The sequence below is a fragment of the Petaurus breviceps genome, unplaced genomic scaffold, assembly GCF_028583685.1.
Source record: "Petaurus breviceps papuanus isolate PSGF00001 unplaced genomic scaffold, PetGlider_PUasm1.0 126, whole genome shotgun sequence".
NCBI lineage: Eukaryota > Metazoa > Chordata > Mammalia > Diprotodontia > Petauridae > Petaurus > Petaurus breviceps.
In genome coordinates this window covers 77,946,176-77,955,412 of record NW_027185655.1, presented here as the reverse complement: position 1 = coordinate 77,955,412, position 9,237 = coordinate 77,946,176, and the positions used below count along the sequence as shown (strand labels likewise).

At 37.5% G+C, this 9,237-nt stretch overlaps 1 protein-coding gene across 1 annotated transcript; it reads left to right on the top strand.

The window, feature by feature from the left end:
• The first annotated feature begins 2,041 nt into the window (after positions 1-2,041).
• On the top strand, positions 2,042-2,961 carry LOC138168318 (large ribosomal subunit protein eL6-like). The gene has a single exon (XM_069097388.1). The coding sequence runs from the start codon at positions 2,167-2,169 to the stop codon at positions 2,905-2,907; it is 741 nt and encodes a 246-aa protein (XP_068953489.1). The 5' UTR covers positions 2,042-2,166; the 3' UTR covers positions 2,908-2,961.
• The last annotated feature ends 6,276 nt before the right edge of the window (positions 2,962-9,237 follow it).

Below are 9,237 nucleotides of genomic sequence, written 5' to 3'. Positions count from 1 at the left end.
CCTAATTGCCTTTTCACTGTTACCTCTACCATATTTCTGTCTTTATCTCTGTCTCCTTTTATACATTTAGAAGTCTTTCACTGGTATTTATGTTGTTACTCTGTTGTTATCCTTGCCTGATACATTCGTTCATTTCTTCTGCATTTCTGTTGTTGGGGGTGTCTGAGAGGCAAATAATCTCTTCAGTTTTGATTTTTTTTTCAAAAAACATTTCAAACTCTTCTATATTATTGAAAATCCTTTTTTTTTTCATGTAGGGTTAAGTTCAGATTTGCAGAGTAAGTCACCCTGGGTTGTATCCTGAGCTCCATTGGTCTTTGGAGAACATTATTCTATTCCCTCCTAGTCTTGTGTTATTTGAATTCCCTTTCCTTTGCATTTCTTCTGATCATATACAGATCTTGTTTCTGAATTGAGTTGTTGTATTTAATCAGTATGTGTCTTCAAGTTTGCAGCTTTGGATTTTTTCCTGGAGGTGATCTGTGAATTCTTTCAAATGGAATTTAATTTTCTAAGCTGAGAAGTTCTGGGAATTTCTCTTCTATTATTTCCTTAATTGTGAAATTAAGGTTTTTTTTGTCTTGTCGTGTTCTTCTAGGAGACCTATGATTATTAAGTTGTCTCTACATATCCCATCAGTATGTTTTGATTGCAGAGTGAGCATATTTTCTTTTAATGTTGTTTTTTTTCCTTTTCTTCCTCTAGATTGTCCTTAACTTCTCTGTGTTTGTCCTCATAATCTATTATTCTCTCTTGTTTCTTTGGTAAGGCTTGCCATTGCAAATTCCAGTTTTTTTGTTTGATTTTTTTTGTGTCCCCTAATTATTTTTGATTCACAAGTCATAAATTCTGCTCTCATAATTTTCATTTCTCTCTAAACTATTCAAGGACAACATGTTATGGTTCCACGTTCTCCTCAAATTCCACAGGACCTCTGTCACATCAAATGTCGAATCACTTTCCTTTGTTTACATGCCTCATTTATTCACGGATGCCTGAATTCATTTACTAGATCTGGAGGCCATATTTCTTCTTCTTGTTACTGTTTTTCCTTTTGATTTAAGTGTTTACATTTAAGGTCTTTGAGTTTTCTTCTTCCTGGAATCTTTAGTGATTTCAATCTTTTCCCCCTTATTTTCCCCGTCATTTGCTTTCTGACTTGGTCCCCTCTGATTGTGCTTTCCTTGAGGGATAAATCTCAAAGCATCTCAGCCTCCTTCCACATTGAGTAATTTACCATTCACTAGCCTAGACCTTTGCCCCAAACGACTTTTGGGTGGTCAGAACTGGCCCCAACTGAATGCTGTGTTCTTTCCCTTAAGTTTGGTAAAGTGCTGCACAGACTACTCTTCTCATCCCCACGGGCCCCAGTACCTTGTCCTGCTTCCTTTATCCCTTAGTTCTTTGCCCTAACACTGGCAATTCAGACCTTTGCAGTGTTGGTGCTACAGGGTTGTAACTCCCGAGAGGCAGTGACCACCTAGGTGTCTTTTGCAGCGAGGGCAAATTTCCACAACCTGGAGCCACAGCACTGAAAAGAATAAGGGGGGACCCAGGTATGTTGATAAGATTGTAAACCTGTATTGTGGCCTTGTATCTGCTAGTGCAGCCTTGCTCCCAGTTGGTAGCTTGGGAGTTAGAGGAAGAGTGCTAAGAGATCTCAGGGTCAAGTATCAATTCATGGATTTTGGTGGGTTTTTTTCTTTTAACTTTTTGGTTCCTGGGTGTCCATGGCCTTGGTGAATGCTTAAATTGCTTTATTTTTGCTTTGGAAAAGTTTTAGGGATCAGAGAAAATCTCTTGTTGCTCATGTGATCTGGAAGTTTCAATGTACATTTCAATATAAATTTAAATAAATATATTTATTTAAATATTTTTAAAATAAATATATTTTTAAGTATTTTTAAATAAATATATTTATTTAAAGAAATTCGATATAAATATAAATACAAGTTTCAATATAAATCACCCATATAATTCCTCCATTAAAAATGTTTTGAGCCTCCCCGCCTCCCGCCCCTGCTTATAGACCGGAAGTCCGGACTGTAATTCTCTTTCCCATCTCTCAAGATGGCGGACAAAAAGTCACCCAAGGAAAAGAAGGTCAGAAAGGAAAAAAAAGAGAACAAAAAGGAAGATGTAGCTTAAAAGGTCAAAAAGCCTCGAATGCATTGCAGTCGGAACCCAGTCCTGGCCCGAGGGATTGGTAGATACCCCAGGTCTGCAATGTATTCCCGGAGAGCCATGTACAAGCGGAAATACGCTGCCCCAAAAACCCGGATTGAAAGGAAGAAGAAAGAAAAAGTGCCTGCTACTATCTCAAAGCCTGTTGGTGGCAATAAGAATGGAGGAAGTCAAGTGGTAAAGATTCGCAAAATGCCTAGGTATTACCCTACTGAGGATGTGCCTAGAAAGCTGCTCAGTCATGGCAAAAAGCCCTTTAGCCAGCATGTGAGGAGACTCCGAGCTAGCATCAAGCCAGGTACCGTTCTGATCATGCTCACTGTCCGCCACAGGGGCAAGCCAGTGGTTTTCCTGAAGCAGCTGGCTAGTGGCTTGCTACTGGTGACTGGACCTCTGACCATCAACCGTGTTCCTCTGAGAAGGACCCATCAGAAATTTGTTATTGCTACTTCTACCTGGGTTAATCTTTCAGGAGTGAAAATTCCAAATCATCTTACTGATGCTTACTTCAAGAAGAAGAGGCTCCGTAAACCTAGACACCAAGGAGAGATTTTTGACACAGAAAAAGAGAAATACGAGATTACAGAGCAGCGCAAGGCTGATCAGAAAACAGTAGACTCTCAGATCCTACCCCAAATCAAGAAAATTCCTCAGCTCCATGGCTACCTGCGTTCTGTCTTCTCTCTCTCCAATGGAGTTTATCCTCACAAACTGGTGTTTTAAATGCCTTGCTTGCACAGAACACTTATTAAAATATTTGCAATAGCAAAAAAAAAATGTTTTGAGCAAAAAAGATTCAATGGTACAGATAGAAAAAGATTTAAAGCATTATATAATAATATAATTCCTGTTATACTCTCCCAGGCAAGTGACATTTATGTGATTAAGACACGAGGCATTTAATGGTATTGTTCAATAGGCATCTTACCTCCATTTTAATTCCATCTAGTCCAAACAGTTCCGTCATGGTCCATATCTTCTGGAAAGCCAGGCCAAGGCTTGGAGTGGAGCTATCTTCTTCCCTGAAAAGTGCTATAGTCTCTGCAAGAAGTACTTTCCACAGGGCATTCTACACCAAGCAAAGAATACAAAAAACCCCAATCTGTTTAACTCATGAGGGCAGCACTAGGCTGAAAATATGTATCTTGTGATCACTCACTAGTTGGTCACCTATGTTTATAGAAAGAAATATCAAGCAAAAGATGAAGATGATGAAAAGATGATCCCAATGCATTTGGAACCCAATGCATGGGTTCAGGCTTACCTAGGAAGTATATTCTCTAGTTGCTATTTGTAGCTGCCATTCTTCCAGGGGACAGAAACTTCCTCTGACTGTCCCCCAATAGGAAGTCCAAGAGAATTTTTTTTTTCCATTTTACAAATTACATTTCAGAGGGAAGAAGGAAAGAGAATGGATATTGTCTTTCCTTTTAAGTCTACTGAATTGTCAACTCTTTCTGGATCAATGATCAGTCCTTTTGGAATATCACACTTCCCCTATTGCCATCACAAGGATCAAACTGGCAAGTCCTTCAGCATAGAGCCCCATACTTGATCTGCCAAATATAGCTCACAGCCCCTGTTTGCCAGCAGCAGGCAGGAGTACATATAATAGGAGCATCAGAGTAGTGAGAACCATAACATGGTAATGAAAATAACATACATTAAAGGTAATCGTAATTACATTGGGGAATTCATGCTTCTAGTAACTGGAAGAAGATCTAGTAAACATTTCTGAGAAAATAGCTGTGTCAGTCAACATCTCTGGCTAGACCATATGGAGGCTTCAATAAACCAATTAAAACATACCTTTTATCTACACTACCCATAACTATATAGTCTAGAGACATACATCACAGAGGCATTTGTTATAAACAAGGTAGTTTTGCTGGTCATACTAGTTAAAGAATCAGTTGTTAAATGTTACTTCTACTGGATATGTTCAGACAACACCTACTACTACAACTAAAATTAAGATACATGATTTATTCATTCTGCCTTTTTATATGAGGCCTTATGCAAATTCTCTGTCTTCTGTAGTGAAGATCCTCTGGCTAGGGACTTGGTTAATTACTCCCTTTTCATTACAAATGCAAGGAATTCAGGAAAACTTGGAGGAAAGCTTTGTTTGAATTGATGTAGGGTGAGATAAGTTGAACCAAAAGAACAATACCCATAATGACTATGGAAAAATAAATAAAGAGATCATTTAGGGGATACTAAACTCTGAATAATGGAAAAATCAACGAAGGTCCTAGGTAAGAGATAAGAAAATACACATTCTTCCTCATGACAGAAAGACAAACAGAATATATTGTATACAATATCAGATATGTTAAGTGTTTTTGTTTTATTGTTATGAGGAGATTCGATCTAGAGGAGATGGTAGAAAATGACTTCAATGTAAAAACAAAAGACATCAGTAAAATGCATTTTTTTTAAAAAACATAATATTTGGCAGTTAGATCATTGGTAACTTTGGGGAGAGCAATTTCAGTTGAGTGATAAGATTAGAAGCCAGATTGCAAGTGGCTAAAAAATGAGAAGCACGAAAATGACAGCAATGAGTATAGTCAGCTTTTGTTAGCAGGATGATGTAGCAGCAAGCACCCCAAGTGTCCCCAGGGTCGCTGCCAACACAGGTTCTTGGATCTGCTTTGATAGAGGAAAGCAACTCAAAATTGGTCAACAAGCTTACTTTAATCAGTCAAATATGTATCGTCTACCTAGTTCAGGGGAAAAAGGTCAGCACCCCAAACTTCAGAATATACAGACAGAGAAACAGATCAAGTAGACAGTTTCCAAACTGTCCAACCATTACATCCATATCAAATCAACATCTGGGTTTTTTTCAAAGCTGGGGGGGGAGGGGTCTCAACAACGGCTTTTCAGAGTCCAGATCAAATAGAACACTTCTCAAAGTGAGCCCTCAAAACAAAGCCTCAAATCAGGGCTTATATAGCCTTCTCCTGGCTCAGAGAATATAACAACCTTCTGGACCCACTGGCCAATCAAAAAGTATCTTCTGAAAAACAAGCCTCCCACCCCAGGTTCCAGGTGCAGTTTAGCCTAGGGGCAGGGAAGATCTTTAAATTTGCATTTTCCTTACATTTGGCCCCAAGATCTTTCATGCCCATAGCATAGTCAATTAACTTTTGAATTAGCACTAAACATTTCTTAGGTCACATTTCCAAGATACAGAACTAAAGTTACCAAAGTGGCCACTGGGCCTTAAACAAACACAAAGTACATTGCATTATCACCTCAATTCAAAACAAGAGTCCAAATAAAGTTCTCTAGGGCGGGAGGGGGGGGTGTCCTTCCCATCACACAGCTCCAGCCCCTGCTTCCAAGTACAGAGAGGGGTCTGGGCAACAAAACCAACAAGGTGGGGTCCTTGGGCGTCCAAGGCACTTCATCCCACCCACCATAGTTACAAGTCCATCCTCCCCCTGGGTCCCAAACTATGGGATGCAGCCAGCAAACACATTCAGTGCCCCTGCTTTGCTGCTCAGTTCTTATCTTTTCCTGTGGCTGAATTCCGAACTCCCGCAGGTGGCAGCCTGTCCTGACTTCTGCCCAGGTCCTGATGCAGGCAGCTCACCATTCCTGCTCTCAGGTCAGCGAAGTCTGCATGCAGGCCATTCTTCTCTCCTGCTCCACAGCTCCACAGAATCACAGCTACCACAACTGGGAAACAAACAATTATCCCAGCCCCCATACTTCCCTTTTACTCTGCAGGTCCTGTTCGTGATGCCATTTTGTATCAGCAAGCACCCCAAGTGTCCCCAGGGTCGCTGCCAACACAGGTTCTTGGATCTGCTTTGATAGAGGAAAGCAACTCAAAATTGGTCAACAAGCTTACTTTAATCAGTCAAATATGTATCGTCTACCTAGTTCAGGGGAAAAAGGTCAGCACCCTGAACTTCAGAATATACAGACAGAATTATCAAGACAGAGAAACAGATCAAGTAAACAGTTTCCAAACTGTCCAACCATTACATCCATACCAAATCAACATCTGGGTTTTTTTCAAAGCTGGGGGGGAGGGGGCTCTCAACAACGGCTTCCCAGAGTCCAGATCAAATCACAGAACACTTCTCAAAGTGAGCCCCCAAAACAAAGCCTCAAATCAGGGCTTATACAGCTTTCTCCTGGCTCAGAGAATGTAACAGTCTTCTGGACTCACTGGCCAATCAAAAAGTATCTTCTGAAAAACAAGCCTCCCACCCCAGGCTCCAGGTGCACTTTAGCCTAGGAGCAGGGAAGATCTTTAAATTTGCATTTCCATTACAGATGACAACTTGAGAAGAAGATCCAATTAAATGAAGATTTAAAAAAATTTATATTTTATATTCATTTAAAAAATTTTGGGGGGTTCCAAATTTTTTTCCTTTCTTTATCCCCTATACCCTCCATTGAGAAGGCAAGCAGTATGATACATGTGAAGTCATAAAAAAAACCTATTTCTATATTAGCCATGTTGTGAAAGAAAAATAAGAAAAATAAAGTGAAAAATAACATGTTTTAATCTGTACTGTGAGTCCTTTGGAATTGTGTTGAATCATTGTATTTATCAGAATAGCTAAGTCTTTCTATTTTTTTGTTACTGTGTACAACGTCCTTCTGGTTCTGGTCACTTCATTTTGCATCAGTTCAAATAAGTCTTCCCAGGCTTTTCTGAAACTATCCCTCCTGATAATTTTTTATAGCACAATAGTATTTCATCACAATCATATACCATAGTTTGTTCAGCCATTTCCCAATTTATGGGTATCTCCTTAGTTTCCAATTCTTTGCCACTACAAAAAGAGCTGCCATAAATTTTTATACATATCCTTTTCCTTTTCCTTTGATCTCTTTGGGACACAGATCTACTAAGTGATATTGCTAGGTCAAAGACATGCATAGTTTTATAGCCCTTTGGGCATATTTCCAAATTGTTCTCCAAAATGCTTGGACCAATAGACAGCCCCACCAACAGTATATTAATGTACTCCTTCCAGCATTTGTCATTTTATTTTTCTGTCATGTTAACCAATCTGATAAATGTGAGGTGGTGCCTCAGAGTTTAAATTTGCATTTCTCTAATTAGTAGTGATTTAGAGCATTTTTTAAATATGACTATTGATAGCTTTGATTTCATTTGAAAACTGCTTATTCAAATGCTTTGACCATTTATCAGTTGGGGAGTGGCTCTAATTTTTTTTTTATAAATTTGTTTTAGTTCCCAATATATTTGAGAAATGAGACCTTTATTAGAGAAACTTTTTGTAATTTTTTTCCTCCCAGTTTCCTGCTTTGATTCTAATTTTGACTGCATTGATTTTGTTTGTGTAAAAGCTTTTAATCTTATGTAATCAAAATTATCAATTTTCCTTCCCATGATCCTATCTTTTCTTTGGTTGTAAACTCTTTCCTTATTTATAGATTGACAGATTTTTTTTCTACTAATTTAACTTATGATATCACCTTTTAGGCCTAAATCATGTGCCCATTTTTACTCTATCTTGGTATGCAATCTGAAATGTTCTCTGTCTAGTTTCTACCAGATTGGTCCCCTTGATACTCTTGACCTTTTGTTCTCCTAGATGAAATTTGTTAATATTTTTTTTCTAGCTCTATAAAATAATTATTTGGTAATTTGATTGGTATAGTACTGAATTAATACATCAATTAAGGTAGATTTGTTATTTTTATGATATTGGCTTGGCCTTCCATAAGCAATTGATATTTCTCCAGTTGTGTAGATCTGTCTTTATCTGTGTGAAAAGTGTTTTGTAATTATTTTCATAGAGTTTCTGTAGACTCCCAAGTATTTTATACTGTCTGCAGTTATTTTAAATGGAATTTCTCTTTCTAGCTCTTCTTGCTGGACTTTGTTGATTGTATATGGAGATGCTGATGATTTATTTGGGTTTATTTTATATCCTGCAACTTCACTAAAGTTGTTAATTGTTTTAACTAGCTTTTTAGTTGATTCTCTGAGGTTTTCTAAGTATATCATCATAATATCAACGAGTGATAGTTTTCTTTCCTCATTATCTATTTTTATTCCTTCAATTTCTTTTTCTTGTCTTATTGCTATAGCTAACATCTAGTACAATACTGAATATTGCTTGTCGGACAACATCATTTCACCCTTGATCATACTGGGAAAGCTTCCAGTTTATGCTCATTACAGATAATGCTTGCTTTTAGTTTTAGATAGGTGCTGCTTACCATTTTAAGTTAATCTCCTTCTACTCATATGCCTTCTAGTGTTTATTAATAGGAATAAGTGTTGTATTTTGTGAAAAATTTTGTATCTTATTGCATGATTTTTGTTTTTGTTATCAATACAGTTGATTATGCTTATAGTTTTCTAATATTGAACCAGCCCTGCATTCCTGGTATAAATCCCACCTGGTCTTATAGTATATCATCTTTGTAATATACTGCTGTAGTATCCTTGCTAGTGTTTAATTAAAGGTAATAGGTCGTATTTATGTAGAAATGTAATTACATTTTTGTTTTTTTTCTTTGTGAGGTTTCTATGCCCCAACTCATGGTCAGTTTGTGTTAAGGTATACTGTATAGCTGAAAAAAAAATGTATATTCCTTTTTATTCCCATTCAGTTGCCACTAGAGGTTGACCATATGTAATGTTTCTAAAATTCTATTCACCTCCTTAACTTCTTTTCTATGCATTTTCTTTTAGATTTAGCTAGTTCTGAGAGGGGAAAGTTGAAGTTTCCCCACTAATTTTACTATTTCCTCCTGTTAAATGAGTTCATTAAACTTTCCCTTTAAGAATTTGGATGGTATGATTTTTAATCGGATATAGATTTGCTTTTGCTTTGTTTGGGATCATGGTTGCTACCCCTGCCTTTTTTACTCCAGTTGATGCATAATTGATTATGCCCTAGCCCCTTATTTCAACTCTGTATATGTCTTTTGGTTTCCAGGTGTGTCATGTGAACAATATATTGTTGGACTCTGGTTTCTAATTTATTTTGCTATCCATTTCCATTTAATTCCATTCTCATTCACAGTTGTTAACTATGTTCACTA